The 18,568-nt window shown below is 38.2% G+C and overlaps 2 protein-coding genes across 5 annotated transcripts in view; one reads left to right on the plus strand and one right to left on the minus strand.

Moving 5' to 3' along the window:
* Positions 1 to 510: 510 nt before the first annotated feature.
* CNN3 (calponin 3) overlaps positions 511 to 18,568 on the minus strand; it is a 36,932-nt gene continuing 18,874 nt past the window's right edge. Inside the window, exons 2-7 of the mRNA XM_069063389.1 lie at positions 9,095 to 9,216; positions 8,773 to 8,839; positions 4,905 to 5,042; positions 4,393 to 4,509; positions 1,916 to 2,062; positions 511 to 1,386 (exon numbers count right to left, since the gene is read on the minus strand). Coding sequence (XP_068919490.1) covers positions 1,045 to 1,386; positions 1,916 to 2,062; positions 4,393 to 4,509; positions 4,905 to 5,042; positions 8,773 to 8,839; positions 9,095 to 9,216 — 933 coding nt within the window. The 3' untranslated portion in view covers positions 511 to 1,044. The remainder of the gene's footprint in view (positions 1,387 to 1,915; positions 2,063 to 4,392; positions 4,510 to 4,904; positions 5,043 to 8,772; positions 8,840 to 9,094; positions 9,217 to 18,568) is intronic.
* The window catches only part of RWDD3 (RWD domain containing 3), an 835,110-nt gene continuing 820,899 nt past the window's right edge, over positions 4,358 to 18,568 (plus strand). For all 4 annotated transcript variants that reach the window (XM_069063385.1, XM_069063386.1, XM_069063387.1 and 1 more), the window contains exon 1: positions 4,358 to 4,361. The gene's annotated coding sequence lies outside the window, so the exon portion shown is untranslated. The remainder of the gene's footprint in view (positions 4,362 to 18,568) is intronic.

Raw genomic sequence — 18,568 nt, forward strand, 5'->3', positions numbered from 1 at the left:
CTCTGCTACATATGAATGAAAACATGTCTTAAAAAACTTCAAGGTTTTTAATCAATGCTTTCTAACCTTGAATAGGTGTTCTCATAGAACACTTCTGAGGCTAAGAATACATTATTTCCCTGTACTACAATACTATCACAGTGCCATTAACCTTGACAAGGACATGGTAATTATTCTGGGCTGGATGAGACAGATCATATTACTTTATCTGTTCTAGAAAGTACTTAGAAAATGACCAGCCTATGGTTCATATAGTGTTGAAAAAAAATATTTATTTATAAAAAATACAATGAGATCAGTTTATGCTGAGAAATGCAGCAATAAATACAGCTGAAGAAAACAAAGAAACAACTCTACATTGATACATTGGCACAAACAGGAAGAGTAAATGCACCATCCAAACCTAAAACTTCTGCAGGCTCATTTTGTACAAGCTCCTTTAGTAACACTACTTCTTAAGTGTCTGGTCAGTTTAGATTATTAGAATGAATACACGTTTAATCACAAATGCACATTGATCATGACTTTATTTAAAAATTAGCAAACAATACTGTAGAAACAATGATATTTAAATCTCTAAAATGCTGCATCTCAGATTTAGTTGGCAAAAAACACATTTAACAATAAGCATGAAAGTTTCAGTCTTCCATGTAGAAACCAGATACTAAACTGTAAAAAAAAAAAAAAGAGAGAGAAAAGCTTCATGTGGTCCATAAAATACCAGTTTAAAGTAGAAGATTGTAAAAATGCATAGATCTTTAATAAAAGAACTGGCTGTACAAAAGTACTCCCCTTTCACAGTATTCCTTTTTACTTCATATGCAAATTATTGGTTATGCTGTAGAATATAAGTGTTACAGCACTAAAAGGCATCTATTTAGGGAAGAGGCAGAGAAAGGAAAAAGGAATGTATGTAAGGCAATATTTTTTTAAGTATAATAAGCATAATAGTGTTTTAGGAAGACAAGATAAAAATTACACAAGGCTAGCTTGGTTCTCACTGAATAAAACAATGGACTAATACTGAGCTTTTTTTGTGCAAGTCTAATAATCAATGCCCTGGTCACTATATTCGTAATCTCTTGGGTAGTCATCTTGGTACTCCACATGGTAGTCATCTGGATATTCTGCCTGATAATCATTATCACTGATTTCAGACCCATTTGTTCCTGTTCCTTGGCTTCCATTATGTATTACAGGTTCTGTTGGAGCAGCACAATATTTGGGATCATATACTTGTCGCCCAAGCCCATAGACACTCATTCCTTTCTGGGAAGCAACTTTGTTGGTACCCATCTGTAGTGAAATTGTCGAGTTGTCCACTGGTTGTAATGTTAGCTTCTGATCATAGATGTCTCTTCTGGTACCTGGTGCTAACATCCCAGCCTAGTATAAAATATTCAACAAAAGGGAAAAAAATCACAGTAGTGTCTGAAATAAACATCTGTGAACAAGTTTGGGATTCTTAGAGCAAAATGTTCTTGTTAGGAGTATTCAAGTTAAAACATTCTGATCAGCATAAAAGTTAGTAGGAACCCCTATTAGTTACTAGGTTTACCAAGATTACTGATTTTCAAATCTTACTTTATTCATTACACAAAAATGACTTCACAAATTATCTGCTGACTTAAATAGCACATCCCCTGGTAATAAACATCTACACCTAGAATGTATTTATAAACTGGAATAATCCTACCAAGGAATTTTAAGCAATGGATTTTTGAGAAGCTTATCTTTTGCCCCCACTATAAATTTCCTATTATCAAAAGGGAATTGTATTTTATTTCGAAGTTCAGGTTTCCTATAATGGGGATTTTTCCATTTTGTTCATGAGACATGATCAATCTTAAAATTATAATCCTAAGCATTTTGAATATTTGCTAACTTCTTACTATTAAAAAAAAGTACCACTTACCTGACTGGCTCCTTTGTTAGTACCCATCTGCAGACTAATTGTTGTCTGGTCAAAGGGCTTATCAGTTTGCATTTTGGGATCATAAAGATGCCTCCTAGTGCCATAGGCAGTCATTCCTGCCTGGCTGGCACATTTGTTGGTTCCCATCTTTTAAGAAAACAGGGAAAAAAAAAATCTATATAATTACAACTCTAAAAAACAGGCCAAAAATTTAGAAGACAAGCTTTCAAGAATTATATTACTATTAGTGAAATGTGATTCTAATTCCATTCTCAAAGAAAGGCTATCACCTGCGTTAATGGATCAGAGTCTCTAAGACCATATTGTTTTGGCAAACAACACCAGGCCTGGTTTTATAACTCTAAGGTTTCTTTAATTATCTCCAGGATCATTGAATTCTGCAAAACAAAAATTAACCTGAATTTTACTTTAATGATATTCAACACTTTAAAATAGAAAAGTGGTGAGGCTGTCATTGTTTCACTTCTCAAACCTTAGAAAGAATGAAAATAGTTCAGTCTATAATGGGGAAGTCAAGCTAAAAAAAAAAAGTTATCCTTCTTGTCCAGGGATCTCCCTGGAATCAGAAAATCACCTACAAGACTTTTTACCTAAAAGTAGAAGAAAACATCAGCTGTGTCCTCAAGGAGACATAGAGGCTGCTAACATTAAGACTGAAGCACACCTTTATGTATTTGGCGAGATTCCAGTTTTGTGAGGAATCACTTTTCTTTGCCTCAGTTTTAAGACTGCTAATGTATACAGTGTTGGGTTTTGGTTTTCGGTTTTGGGGTGGGGGTGGGGAGGAAAAGGAAAGAAACAAGAAAAGAAAAGACTTGCTGCTAAGTCAAGCCTCTTAGCAAAGCCTGCTGACATGCTGGGGGCGTTTGTGTCATAGCAGAAACTGGCAAGTGTATCTGCAGGATAGTTTAATGATGTGCCAATACACTCCTAACTCCAGAGACATTTTTTGGGGGGAAGGGGGCGTGGGGGTCACAAATAAAAAGGGAAACATTGATCTAGTCTAGACAATCAGTAGAGTAGGATCCTAAAGCTGTTTCTGACCCTGTGAAACAATGACAGGGACACACAAAGATCAAGCCTAAACCCCACCTCCTAGCACTCATTGCCTAGTCCCTATTGGCTTTCCTGGCTGCCAATCCCCAACAATGTCAGAATCCTGAATGTTTCAATGACTTCAAAAAACATGACTTCAAAAAAACTGAGTGAGAGTGGCAAAGTTGCTGATAACTACAAGTATGGTCTTAGTCCCAAATATTCCTAAACCTTCTATGGCAATGTATTGCTGTGAGGAACTACATATTTTTAATATCTGGTCAACCTTTCCAGGGACATTTTAAAATCAAGGATTCAGATTAAATTTCTGCACCTATTTCAGGGGCCTCCACGACCTTCTTCTCTTCCTCACCCCACCAATTCTTTTCAGCCTGGTCCCACATATATAAAAAAAAACGACTTTGTGGACTAACATATGCAGCCTGGATTATCAGGCCAGTTTGACTACCAATAATCTAGAACAAGTACAAGCAGAAATTACTTTTTAAAAAAATTCCTTTGGTAACAAGACAACAATATCACAAAGGAATGATCTTCCTTATCCTGTTTTGTTAATTGACAGGTACAAAGAAAAATATATTCACAAGTTTACAAACATTTGTTTTAGTATGGTGACCTTAGAGGCCCATATGAAGTCCTTCTTTGGCCCTACTGCATGATAAGCGACCCTCAACTCTCTAAGCACACATTTGTAATATTTTTTTAAAAAGGGGGGGAGGGTTTCCCCCAGGTTCCTTTGACTTGGTTTCATTTGCCTGTGTATTCCTAATGCCTAAATAAAGCAAGGCTATAACATCCATGCTTAAGCAGTTAAGTTTTTAATACATTTAAGTCTTATGCTGAAACATTCACATTTTATAAAAAGATAAAAAAATTTACTTTTGTTACTTGCACGAGTTTAAAACTTGGCAAAATGGGAGAGGCTAGGTGGTGCAGTGAATAGAGCACCAGCCCTGGAGTCAGGAGGACCTGAGTTCAAATGTGACCTCAGACACTTAACACTTACTAGCTGTGTGACCTTGGGCAAGTCCTTTAACCCCACCTAAGTGAGTCACAATGTAAGGTGTTACCTTTCCAACTCCTTAAGAGTACTTTTCAGGTAAATATTGCCTTCAACATGCATATCTCACTGGGCGATACTTCAGGAGAGCACTCCAGTTTGTACCATCCAACAACCTATAAAGAGTCTTTCTAGGACAGTTTTTGTTGTCCCTCCCACCTCCCCAGGCCCACCTCTATTTCCTTAGTTGTGATGGAAATAGACCTGCGCAGAATGACAGGTGACATTACCCCCTTACAGCAGGTTAAAGAATGTATCAAAACTAAATATCCTGCTATTTTATATGGGGGAACAAAAATGTACATGGGGAAGCACATATAAAATGTCACATGGGACTCACCTGCAGGCCAATGACGCTCTGTCCAGCTTTCAGTTTTCCTTCATCAAAGCGCCTGGCTTGCTTTTCTGCATATTTGACGCCAATGTCAATTGTTGTATGGAATCCTTTTGTTTTAGCCTAGGTGTAATATAAAAAATCTTTCATGATGACCAATTAAAACTTTGTCACTTAAAATCTTACAATGGAAGGGGAAAAAATGGTACTATAACTAGAAGAATTAAGGTATCAAAAAGTATGTGCAGATTTCTTTAAAAGGCAAAACATCAGTCTATTGTACCTGATTTTTGAAATATGGGACAAATTCTCTGATCAAGTCACACTAACATTATAGTTCATTATACTATATGGTATATAGTTAGTTATACTATAACTATGTCATACTAACATATACTAACACTATAAAGGACTCCTTTATAGCAGTTCATTTTTCTGCTGAAAGTTATTTTCCCCAAACCTTCAGTATTGTAGTCTGTCACCAACAGTTTTATTCTAGTTAACAGACATATACATACCAGACCTGCTAAAGCTACCAGTGTAGTCTGAACTTGGGTCATGTTTCCATTCTCAAAAAGATCATTTGCTTCAAAGATGTCATGTGGCTTCATGCCATAAGCCTGAATGGCTTTGATAAAGTTGCCAATGTTCTCCAGCTGAAAAAGGAAAGACAGTCAAGTTAAACTTCTGGAACTAAATGGTCTAGGGCACAATGCCTAGGCATTAGTTTAAAAAAAAAAATCAGTCCAGTTAATATAAAATCATCTAGAAGAGACACTCGTCTAAGAACTCTTGGCTGAGGTAGTTATTAAATGATCTATTCTAGGGAAGATTTTTTTTTTTGAGGGGGGAATGCAAGGCAATTGGGGTTAAGTGACTTGCCTATGGTCACACAGCTAGTAAGTGTTAAGTCAGGTCCTCCTGACTCCAAGGCCAGTGCTCTATTCACTGCACCACCTAACTGCCCCTAGAGAAGGTATTCTTAACCTGGAATTTGTGAACTTCTAAGGTTTTCTTTTGTAGGATTTTGCTAATTATATTTCAATTATGTTTTGCTTCCTTTGCAATTCTACATATTATATTTAATGCCTTCAAGAAACACTATTCTGAGAAGGGGGTCTATAGGCATTAGATTGCCAAAGGGGTCCGTGACACAAAAAAGGGCGGGCAGGGGGGCCCAAGGAAGAGGTCAGACAAGGTTCTGTGCAAAAGTTCTTCAAAGATACACATTATTTTGACAAAAGAGAACATTCTTAATCTCATTAAAAAATTAGGTTGCCTTTATTTTTTAATTTTCTGAGATACATGCTTTATTTTGTTTTCAAAAAGTTTTTCTACCCAATTCATTCCTCATCTTAAAGCTACTGACATTAACAGCAAGTTTAAGTCTTATGGTCTCCCAATGGTCTCACCTCCCATGGGTTCAATTATTATCTCTATGCTGACTCTCAGATTTACCCAGCCCTAGCCCTTCTCCTAACACCCAGACTTGAATGTCCAACTGCCTACTTACTGGACATCTCAAACATTCTCTTAAACACAGTATATCCCCAACCGAACTTTCTATCTTTCCTGTAAGTGTCTAAGGGCATCATCACCCATCCAAGTTTACAACCTAAGTGTCATCATTGATGCTACACTCTCACTGTTCATATTGTTCATATCTAATTCTGTTGTCAGGTCTTCCCGATTTTACCTTTGTGAGGCCTCTCACCTCTGACACGGCCACCAGCATGGCCCAGGTCCTTATCACCTCACCCCTCACACCCTGTTGGTTGGTCTCCCTATCTCTGTCTTTTGCTCCTCTAGCCCATACTCCACTCAGCCATCAAACTGATCTTCATAAAGAGGCCTGGCCGCATCACTCAAACTCCAGATGCTCCCTTTCACCTCCAGAATGAAGTATTTAAAACAATCTTCTGGTATTCCAAGTCCTTTGGAATCTGGTCCACTCCTCCTACCTCACCAAACTTCTGACACTTTCTTTCCCACCACACACTCTGACCTAGTGACTCTGGCTTCCTTGCTGTCCCCCATACCTAGAAATCCTTCTCCTCTTCTGTCTCCTTAGTTCCCTTAAGTCCTAGCAAAAATCCCACCATCTGCAGGATGTCCTTCCGGGTCTCCTTAATGCTAATGCTTGCCCACTATTGATTATCTCAAATTCATTTTGTAGGATACCGTCTGTATAGTTTTTTGCATGTTGTATTCTCCATCAGACTGAGATCTTTGAGAGTAGGGACTGTCTTTTGCCTTTCTTTGGTATAACAAGCACTTAGCACAGTGCACCTGGCAATGTGGTGTGCAGGTGTTAAGCAAATGCTTGTTGACTTGACTTATACCTACTATATGCTACTCATAAGGGGCAAGATATAAGACAGGGACTCAAAGGAGTATAACCATACAAAGAACAGCAGGACTAGGGAGTACCCACTAATGCCATGTCAGACATAAAACCATCAAATCAAAATGTAAGCATCAGAGACAACACTCAGAAGCTGTGTCAGAACTTAAAGAATTCAAAGAACATGGCTCCCAGCTGGTGCTGCAAGGAAAGCTTCACAAAGGAGGGGGCCCGTGGACTAAGCTGAATGAGCTTCTGATAGGCAGAGGCAGACAACAGGGAGAGAACAGCATTTCAGGTGGAAAGAAACAGAATCAGTGAGTCCCATTTGGGGCAGCCCAGGTAACAGAGATGAGTGGTGCCTATTGGGAGACTTTATTCTGCGGGCAGAGGGAAGCCACAGAATGTTTTTCTGAGGCATGGACCAACATGAGTAGAATGATGCTTTAGTAAAAATCTGGGAGCACTGAATAAACTGGAGTGGAAGAGAGGGGGAGGGCTGTGACAGAAAAGGGAACCCAAGTAGGAGGGTACTGGTCAAGACAATGAGCAGCTGCGGAACACTGTACCCAGAAGCAGGAGAACCCAAGGTCAAGTAGATCTGTAGACATTTACTGGCATATGCCCTGGACAAGTCACTTAACGTCTGTCTGCCTGTTTACCCCATTTGTAAAATAGAGATAATAACAGCAACTATTGCCTGGCATTGCTGTGAAGATCAAGTGAAATAAATTCCATAAAGGGCAAACCTTAAAGTGCTATATGTTAATCAACAAAGACTAAGATTTCTAGTCTGCATAACAAACCGGCATCAGCCTGGAAATAAGAGAAAATTACTGGCATTTCAGAGAAGACATACTAGATATACTCATTAAATATGCATATGACAAATTTGGAAGACAGAATCATTCTTCAAAAATATCCTGATGGGCTAGAAGGACGGACAGGTTTAGCCTAACATGGTCATGATTACTTTTATACCATCTGTATTTGTGCTCCAACTTTTCCTATAGTAGATAATTAAGAGGGTTAATTAAATAAGGGCTCATTTGTAAGTCATGACGGCAAATGAGATAATAAAATCAGAGGCTTCCATCTCAGTGCTCAAAAAGAAAATGTGTGTGTGAGTGTGAAAGAGAAAGAAAAAGAGAGAGAGGGAGAAAAATCAATCAGATGTCTGTGTTCAATTTTGAGTTCCGTATTTTAAAAGGAATATTTGCAAAATAGAGTTTTGCTTAGAGGAAGCAACCAGAATGGCAAGGGGATTCCTAATCTGAGGGATGGCTGAAGGCCTCTGGGCCATTCAGTAATGGCTGCAAATCTTCAAGTACATAAAAGAAAAAGTAAACTTGAGGAAAACAGATTTGGACTCATTGAGGAATAAAACTTTAACCATTCAAACAGACAGGTCCTTGCACACTTCCAAGGAGCTGGACTTTATTTTCAAAATTACTATGCAGTTTATACAATTTCTAAAACAAGTCTGAATGCTGCCTGTTAGTGCAGAAGCAGCGAGGCATGATAGACCCCACTGCTGTGAAGGCCCAGGGCACAGTCTAACTCCTTTCTGCCCCAGACTGCTATGGGTGGCTAGGTAAGTCACTTAACTATTCTGGACCCGAGCACCTTTCCAGGACTTCTAGTCACAGAGCTGGCGCCTCTGCATGTGTGAAGGGGATGCACAGAAATGGCTCCTCCTTGAATTTCCAACATCCAAAAGCTCAGAACCAGTACAAAAGAGTGATAGGGGCACATTCACTCACAAACCTACCTAACCCATCTCATCCGTCAATAAACCTATTATGCTCAGTACAAGACTATATTCAGACCAATCACAGGGATGCTTATTTCAAACCACAGCCAGATTTTTGAAAGCTCTATAACTAAAAAGTCTAGGAATACTTCAGAACTCTTGTTAAAAGGAAATGCTTACTCAAGTTTTTGACAAAATGACTGTGCTGAAACTCGTAAATTTCATTATGTTCATTCCGTAGAAATCAACCAAAGCTTGCTGAGCTGTGTATTTTGTGTTTTCTGCTTACCTGAGGCCAGTTTAATGAAGACTCATTGACTTTCTTCACTGAACCTGGCTGGAGTTTGTTTATAAGTCTGAAAAGAAAAAAGAAAAAAAACACTCAAAAAAAAATAGACACACAAATTATCTTTTTAAAGTTTAATCACAAAGTAAATACCAGAAATGTAAGGACTACAGGAAACGTGTATGTGATTCTGATTCTTAATGTAACTAGTAAAAAGAGTTCCAACTTGAAGCAAAGAAAAAAAAAGACAGGTCACACTAAGAAAATATAAGAAAGATAAGTCTGGACTATCAGGAATAAATCTATTGGGTGAATAAACACTTACTCGCAGAGGATTATGCCATCTTTTAAGCCCAGCTGAAAGTTTGTCCCGATACTCAAGCCTGTAACTTCTTCTATCCAGTTTCGAAGATCTTCCTCTGCCTGATGGTCATATTTGGAGGCAATCTGTAAAACAGATGGACATTTTAGAATTTAATTTTAAAGACTTCAAGAAAATGCTGGCAGACTAGTTTTTTGTTACCCATTAAGATTAAAGCTAATATTATGGAGCAATTTACCCTAGATATAACAGCTGGTCTAGTCAGAAAATATAGTAACCGAATTAAAAAAACTTTTTTTTTGTTTCACATGACTTTACATGTATAATTGACATATCGTTTGCCTCCTCAATGGATGGGGGAGAGAGAGACAGACAGGGAGAGAATAGGGAACTCAAAAATTTCAAAAACAATTGTTAAAGTAGAATTGTTTAAAAAGGCAAAAATCATAATATAAAAAAAACTTAATTCCAATCTGGAAACAAGCTCAGGAAGGCAAAATTATTTATTTGTACAGGGACTCAGAATTAATAACTGGTATAATTGGGATTCAAACCAAGCCCCTGCCTCCTAAACATACTACTTTTTCTATCACACAACATCACACAGTTAACAAAATTAAAGAAAAATTTCTTCTAAAAAATACAAAAATTTAGAACCAATGAAAATATACAAGTAATAGAGTGAGTTAGATAACCAGTTACCAATCAAGCATTTTTTTTTTTTACTAAATTCAGGATAAATTCTACACCTTCAAAAGTATAGACAAAACACTTTTACCTTTCTACTAAACAGTTGCCTTTTATCTATTCAACAAATAATGAGTGAGTTTCTATTATGCATACAGAACCTAAGTTTATGGGACATAACTCTGAATACTTGAAGACACTACAGATCAGTTTTTTTTCCCCCACAGAAGACCCCTGCTATGCCCAAAGAAACTGGTATTATAGTCGGCAAATAAGAATTTAAAAGTTTTCAAATAATCTCAACAAATACAAATAAAATAAGGACTTGATTTGAAAGCAAATCATAGAATCCAGCTAAATTCTTTTAAACAAAACGTTCATTTACCATCTGTTATATCATTTTGGGTCTTGGTTTTCAGATTAGCCCATGCAACCCTCAGCTGCCCCCTCCCAAGAGAGCCACCCAATATGACAAAGAGTATTTTTTGGAGGGGGGAAAAGAAAAATCAAACAACTGGTGGATACACTGAATACCTGTGGAGCTCCCATCTCCACCAAGCATAGGCTGGGGATGTTTTCTTGTAAATTTTCATTTGTGTCTAACTTGATCTTTATACTTTTGCTTTTGATTTTTTGGTGTGCCACTGTTCTTTCCATTTATGTTGTTATAAGTCACTGTGTATATGTTGTTTTCTTGGCTCTGCTTACTTGACTGTATCAGTTCATATCGATCTTCCCATGCTTTTGTGTGTTCATCACATTCATAATTTCTTAGAGCACAGTAATATTCCATTACATTCACATACCACAATTTGTCTAGCCATTCAAGTATGTCTACTTATTTCCAAATTCTTAGCTATCATAAAAAGTGCTGTTATAAGCATTTTGTGGTATATGGATAATCTTCCCTTATCTAATGGCTTCCTTGGATTTAAGGCAGTAATGGAGTCTGTGGTTCCAAGGATCGGCACATATTAGTCACTTTATTTGCATAATTTCAAATTGCTTTCCAAAATGATAATACCATTTCACAGCTCCATCAACAACCAAAGTGGTGTTCCTATCTTTCCATAATTGCTCCAACATTCTTGTCACCATTTTTTCTTATTTGTCATCAATTTTCTAATTGTGAATGAAACCTTAGGGCTGTTTTGAGTTGCACTTCTCTTATTATTTGTGATCTGGAGCTTTTTTTCATGTGGTTGTGAATACTTTGCAGAACTGTTCATATCATCTAAACAATTATCTATCAGGGAAAGGTTATTCATTTTACATATACACACGTGCGTGTGTGTGTGTGTACACACACACAGGCCTATTGGATAGAGTACTGGGCCTGGAGTCAGGAAGACATCTTTCCAAGCTGAAATCTAGCCTCAGACACTTAAATAGCTGTGTAACCCTAAGCAAGTCACTTAACTGAGGCAAGCAGGGCTTTCTCATCTCTAAAATGATCTAGTGAAGGAAATGGCAAACTCAGCCAAGAAAATCCCAAATGGAGTCAGAGTTGGACATGACTGAAAACAACATCTTGGGTATGTCTAGTTTTTTTTTAACAGTCTCAATGAATGTATATGATATAGTAATTCTTCAATTACACATCTTTGGTACTTCTTTGTAGACTGCTAAGAATACAAAGAAAGTCAAAAATAGTCCCTGCCTTTAATGAGCTCATAGTCTAATGGGGAAGACAACATTTCTGATTCTCCCTTATTTAATTTGCTCCATTGACCTATGTATCTTTTTTAACCAGTACGAAATCATTTGTGATTGTTTCCTTATAAAATAGTTTGATGGCTAGAAGGGCCCTTACCTCCTTCATTCTTACCTTATAAAAATTATTTCTCCCTTGACTTTTTTATCTTATGTCTCCAAGTTGTTATTTTATCTAATTTCTGTAAAGCATCCCTTGGGCAGTCTGATTGCCATACCATTAAATCTGTAGATTAAGCTTGGGTAGTATGGTGTGTTAGGTTTCTACTAGAATTGCCTTGCTTTTGCTTCCTTAATGAGTCACACCAGTATTACTGCTTCACACTGAAATGACTAAATATTCAATATCCTAGACTAGTGCAAATAGACACATTCCAGCCCTCCCAGCTTCAAAGTCTCTCCATACTCCAAAACAGTCTTCACTTAGCTACTAAAATAACTTTCCTAAAAGCAAAGATCTACTCATGTCAATCCCCTAACTCAGTAAACGCTAGAGGCTTTTTATTACTTCCAGGATCAAATATAAAGCCCTCCAGCATTTAAAGCTCTTCATAACCTATCCCATTCCTATCATTCCTACCTTTCCTGCCCTCCTCCATGAGCCTGGTATACTTGCTTAGCAGCTGTTCCTGACACAGGGCACACCACCACCACCTATTTCTTTGCTGTTTCCCTCCCCTTCTTCCCCCATGCCTGAAATATTTTCTCTTCTCACCTCTACCTCCTACCTCTCCCAACTAGGTGGCTGCTGATGTCCCTTTCAACTCTCAAATTCAGTGACTTTTTTTTTATTTTTTGAGTATTGCCTTAAAAACCAGGTAAAACTAGTAGAACTGAAAATAAATTTATAGTAATAAAATCGATGAAAAACTCACATAAGCCACATCATCTTTAGAGCATTTCTAGATGAAATTGGACAAAGGACAAACAGAAAAGTCATCAAACAGATTATGTTAGCTTTCCTCAATGACAAAGAACTTCCCATTTTTATATTAACACCTTAGTTCCCAAAGTACTATTTAAAATAATAGAAATGGAACTCAAGAAGGTGAAAAGAACAGCTGACCAGAACTAACATACAGGAAATCAATATTGGAGATGACTACCTTGCATAATTAAGAGATCATTTTACAAGCTACCTTGTTATTTGAATGAAATCTGTTACCAATCTCATGCTCAAAGTACCATAATAATTTTTCAAAGGAATGATATTGGAGATTTATGCAGTAAGGATTATGGCTTTAGGAAGGGACAATCCCAAATAAGAAACTTAATAACTGTTAGGATAGCTGGGTAGTGCAGTGGGAAAGGTACTAGATAAAGGAATCAAAAAAATCTGGATTTAAATCCTGCCTCAAACACTTCCTAACAGCTGTTTAGTAAGTTCAGGCAAATTACTTAACTCCACTGATCAAAAACCTCAGGTGGGAGGGAGTCTGGAAAGAAGGGGCCACAAATCTCCAGCCATCCTGATCTTTATCTGGCCACTGGATCCAGATGGCTCCAGAGGAGAAAGTGAGGCTGGTGACCTGGCATAGCCCTCCCTCACTTAAATCCAATTCACCTGAAAGTCATGGCATCATTAGCATCAATCAGCATTCCTGATATAACAGCAGCAGCAGCAGCTTCCCTGGCCTTCTCAGTGAGAATCAACATCATTCAAAAAGCAATGTGCCCAACATTCCATCAGAGGAAACTAAATGATGAAAAAAACTCCACAAGTCCAGAACATGGCATGTAGCTAGAAGTCTTATGGGGCATATGCGTACTGGAAATGACCGCAACTAGGAAACTTTTAGCCCCGGACTTGGGAGTCAGGACTACTTTGGGTTCAGATGTTCCCTCTGACATTGGTCATGTGACCTGAACAAATGACTTTCTTTAATTTGTAAAATGAAGGAAGCTAAACCAGGGACCTCTAAAGGCCTTTCCAGCACTAAACCTATGATTCCATCATGTGAATTGTTCCCGTGCAAAAATCTCTATTAGAAAACTAATGATTTAACTGATGTAATGCATGACCACAAGAAGACCAAGAAAACCCCCAAACTGCCTCATTTATTGATCTCCATGCCCAAGGAGGGGAGAGAGCACACAAATACAACGGTGAATACAGATTCATTCAGAAAATGCTTACGAAGAATAGTGGAAAATTACTCCAAGTCATACTTGGAGGAGATACAATAGTTATTTGAAAGGCTATCAAGAGTGTGTGGAAGAGGGACTAGGCCCCAGTGGGCAGAACCACAAGCAGTGAGTGGAAGCTACAAAAAAGCCAGCTGAAGCCTGATGGCAGGAAGTTTCCTCACAACCAGAGGCTGATGGCTTGTCAAAGTGCTGCAGCACGGATCCTTTTCTATGTACAAGGTAGACCGGACGGCTTTCTTGATCAAGACAGGGATCAAATGATGCCTTCTGCAGGAGGCTCTTCCTCTGCTGCTAGGGCCTGCCTCTGAGGTCCCATCCCACCTAGACAATACATGTCCTGTATGTAAAGCATAATTTGCATGTCACCTCTCCCAGGAGAATGGGAGCTTCTTCAGCACAGAACAGTATTTTTGCCTTTCTTTGTGTTCTTAGGTATTAACACAGTGCCTGGCACATTGTAAGCACTAAATAAATGCTTGTTGACATGTTTTACTATGTAGACAACTAACTCACATAGAAAGCTTGTTTTACTCTGCTTCCTAAAATTTCTAATTATTCTCAATCTCAGAAAGACTAGAGTTTTTTGTCCATCAAGAAATACAGCTAAATGTAGTAAATATCCTTAAAAAGGTGACATGGGGGAATGGCTTTAAAGAAAAGTCAAAGGTTTTAGGATTGCCTTTTTAAAAAAGTGTCTGCAATTTTAAAAATAAATCACAGGATTCGGACATTTCATTAAGAAAATTCTTAAATGCTTAAGAAAAACATTAACTCTGTACACAATCTGGGTTGCTGGTGGGGGGGGGATCGCCAGGTTAGTAAAAGACGTCTTGTGTCTTTAACTCAACCTCTCTGCACATTCTTTAAGATTCTTCCTTCAATTATTTCCTAATATATCTCATTTCTGCCTGGACTTGCCACAGGCATCTCAAATTTTATTGATTTTTCCCTTAAATGGGAATAAAAGAGACCTTATTATCATCCCCCCCTAGACCCACCCCTTTCTTCTCAACAAAACCTCTACTGAGGTCACCGGCATTTTTCCAGGCAGCCAGACTCAGCCTGAGAGGCCTCCTGACTCTTCACTTTTCCTCACCACCAGCAGCCCATCGATCCAGCAAGCCACCAGATCTTGCTGCACTTCCCTAGCATTTCCCACCACTTCTCTCTATTCACCCTGGGGTTCAGACATCCTCATTACTTCTCACCTGACTGTTGCCATAGCATCCTCTCCTCCAAATCCTCCTCCTCACAGCTGCTACAGTGATAGATACTGTTAAGTCATATGTCTGATGACCTCCCTCCTTAGTTCAAGAAGCTTCAATGGCTCCCTCTTGCCTGTCCTCCTGCCTTTGTGGGCCTTCACATGAACCTCCTTATCCCAACAACTTTCAGTAGTAACCCATTCATTGCTTTTAGGAAGCAATACAAACTGGATATAAGGCCTGGACTTCAGGCCTTCCACACAATTTAGTACTAACCTAGTGTTCTAGTCTCGTCTTCTTTCATAAATTGTATCCCCCTCTCCACATTCTATATTCTTGTTTCACTGGACTGAAGGGTTCCCATGTTTGTGCAGTCTGGAATACATGACTGCTACAAGTTCTAATTGTTGAAAATTTGTTTCCTCCAGGTTAGCTCAGATATCACATCAATATAATAGCACAGAGCACCAATGAGCTAAATTTTTAAAATTAAGACAGTTTTGCTTTCATGAAGTCCACAGTTTAGTAGGGCAACAAAACACACAGAAAAATAACTATAACACAATACATGTTGAATGAAATCAAGAAGTATTCATTAAGCACCTATGTGCCAGACAACATACTAAGTTTTGAGGCTATAAAGATTTTTTTTTAAATGCCCCTATCCTCAAGGATCTCACAATCTAAGTACAAAAAAAAAAAAAAGCCTGGGTCAGAAGGCGAAAGATGACACTCAGAGCCTAGGAGAATGAAGGTTCAAAGAAGTGGCTGTGGATGTTACTGGGGGGGGTGACCCAGACAGTTGCAGATTTGCAATGCTGTAGAACTAGAGACTTGGTCTGCCCAAGTCAATCTTGAACCAGATGTGACCTACCAATGAAAGCAGAAGCAAACCCCATGGACAACAAATGGGAAGCATCCCACTAAGCATATGCCTGGATAGAAAGAATTCTGGATTTGGAGTCAAGACCTGAGGCTCAAGTGCCAGCTCTGGCATGTGCCCTTTCATGATAAAAGGGAGGCTCTGAGGGGCTCTGGGAGGCCCAGCTAGCGTGGAAGGCAGGCATCTGCTGCTGGACCTTCACCAGCACTAGGTGGGGTTTAGGAAGCAGGCAGGCTGTCAAGGGCATAAAACAGAGGAACTGAGGGAGTTCCAGCCAGAACTTCTTAGTAAAGAGGAAGGTAAAGTCATCTCCTGTGAGGGTGGGGCTAAGTCATAGCCATGGGAAATGAAATTTGTTGTTTAGAATTTAAAATACTTTTTTTATATGGGATGTATGGTTATCTTAAAAGTTAGTATTAAAAATAATGGTTATATTCCCAGACTTGGCCAATTTTTTAAAAAAGCTATATTTTAGCAGAAGCTGATACTACACTCTAAAGAGATTTCTGTTTCCATAGTAAAAATGTGCTACCACTTGGAATGCCATCTGCCAAAAACATCTCCTACCACCAAAGAGAAGGTGGCTAGATGCCATGGTCACTGATATATAACTGGCATTAAAGTAGTTTTAAGACTTTCTTGTTACTAGAATAAGAAATTTCAAAAGGCCCAGCGGTTGGAAAAGTCAAAATACATTACAAGTCAAATGTTACCACCTATCATATGGGTACATGTTATTTTGGGGATAGGTACAGCACAAATAAGGAAAAATCACACCTAACTTTAACTAAATCTCAGCCAGTACCTTTCAGGTAGAAAGAAAGGCCTTTGAGATTATCTAGCCCAGGTTACCTGTTTTTCAAATACAGAAACAAACTTTATTTTAAAAACATTCTCAATTTGTGGGCAGTACAAAAATGACAGATTGCCAAAGCTAGTTATAGTTTGCCAACCCTGATTCTGGTTCAAGCTTCTTGTTTACAGATGAGAGAAATAAGGAGACTGAATACCATACTGCCATTGAGTGGTGGAGCTCGGATTAGAATCTAGGTTTGGCCAACTATGGCCTAATGTTCTCTACACTGTCACACCACCTCAAATGTCCCCAGTAGACAGCAGAAAGGGAGGAAAATTGGAGAAGCTGGAAAAGCAGAGGGTTTAGAGAAAAAAGATCAATAATAAATCCCAAAATAATCAAGAATCGGTTACATATTGGTCCAAACCTCCATTATAGTAAAGAAGTGTCCACATACAAAATCTACTTGCTTGTACATAAATAGCAGGCCTGACAAGAAATTGGATATATAGCAGAAGTATTTTTTAGACATAGCATAAAGATTGCAGAGGAACTTAAATGTTATTTATAGATCAACTCCTTATTTTACAAATGTTCAGGGAAATTGCAATTGGTTGCCCAGAGGCTCTCCAATGTCAGGTAGCAAACCTGAACTAGAACTCAGATCTCCTGCATCCTAATCCAGTGCTTATCCCTCTACACCATAAAGGACAGCCTTTACATATGTATTCTTTTTTTTAATCTTTTTTTTCTTTATTAATTTGTTTGTTTACTTTTAGTTTACAAGATTCAGTTCCACACTTCCTTTAGTTTCAGATTTTCTTCCCCCCATCCCCCCTATAGCGGCATACAATCAAGTATAGGATCTGCAAACACTTTCACATTAGACATTAGTCAGGTTATAAAGAAGGATTGTATCAGATGGAATGAACAATGGGAAAGAGGAAATAAAACCAAACAAGAAAAAGACAAAGAGCAGGTAGTTTGCTTCAATCTGCATTCAAACTCAGTTCTTTCTAGTTCTTTCTCTGAATGTAGACATCTCTCTCCATAATGAGTCTTTTGGAGTTGACTTATAACCCTTCATTGGTGAGAAGAGCCCAGTCTATCAAAGTTGGTCATCACGCATACGTTGTGTCTGTAATTGTGTACAGATTTCTCCTGGCTCTGCTCTTTTCAGCATCAGTTCGTATAAGCCTCTCCAGGTAAATACGAAGTCCATCTGTTCCTCATTTCTTATAGCACAATAGTATTCCATTACATTCTTATACCACAACTTGTTCAGCCATTCCCCAATTGATGGGCACCCCCTTAATTTCCAATTCTTTGCCACCACAAAAAGAGCTGCTACAAATATTTTTGTATATATGGGTCTTCCTCCTACTTCTATGATCTCTTTGGGATACAACCCTAGAAAGTGGTATTGCTGGGTCAAGGGTATGAAGTTATTTATAGCCCTTTGGACATAGTTCCAGATTGCTCTCCAGAATGGTTGAATCAGTTCACAACTCCACCTGCAATGCATTAGTGTTCCAATCTGTTCACATCCTCTCCAGCATCTGTCACTTTCTTAGCCAATCTGACTGGTGAGATGTGGTTCCTCAGAGTTGTTTTGATTTGCATTTCTCTAATCAATAGTGATTTAGAGCATTTTTTCATATGCTTGTAGATATCTTTAATTTCCTCCTCTGAAAACTGCCTGTTCATATCCTTTGACCATTTATCATTTACATATGTATTCTAAATAGTTTTGATTTAGATAATTGAGAACAATTCCAAACCTCAGAGATTTTTGAGATAAATCCAGATTATTCTGAAAACCTTGGTAACAAGATGCACCTCAAAGATCTAATATTTATTTGAAAGTTTTGAAATAGTAAGGATTTTAAAATACTTGAGACTTATCTATTTAAATGTACAAAGAAAAAAAAACCCAGTTACCTCCACTTAACAAAGTGTCTACTATCGAGAAGACACTGTAAAGGTGTTGGGGATATAGAGATTAAAAAGTACTAAAAGAATGTACTGAAAGATACTAAGTAGAT

This window comes from Petaurus breviceps, unplaced genomic scaffold (genome assembly GCF_028583685.1).
Source record: "Petaurus breviceps papuanus isolate PSGF00001 unplaced genomic scaffold, PetGlider_PUasm1.0 90564, whole genome shotgun sequence".
Classification (NCBI taxonomy): Eukaryota; Metazoa; Chordata; class Mammalia; order Diprotodontia; family Petauridae; genus Petaurus; species Petaurus breviceps.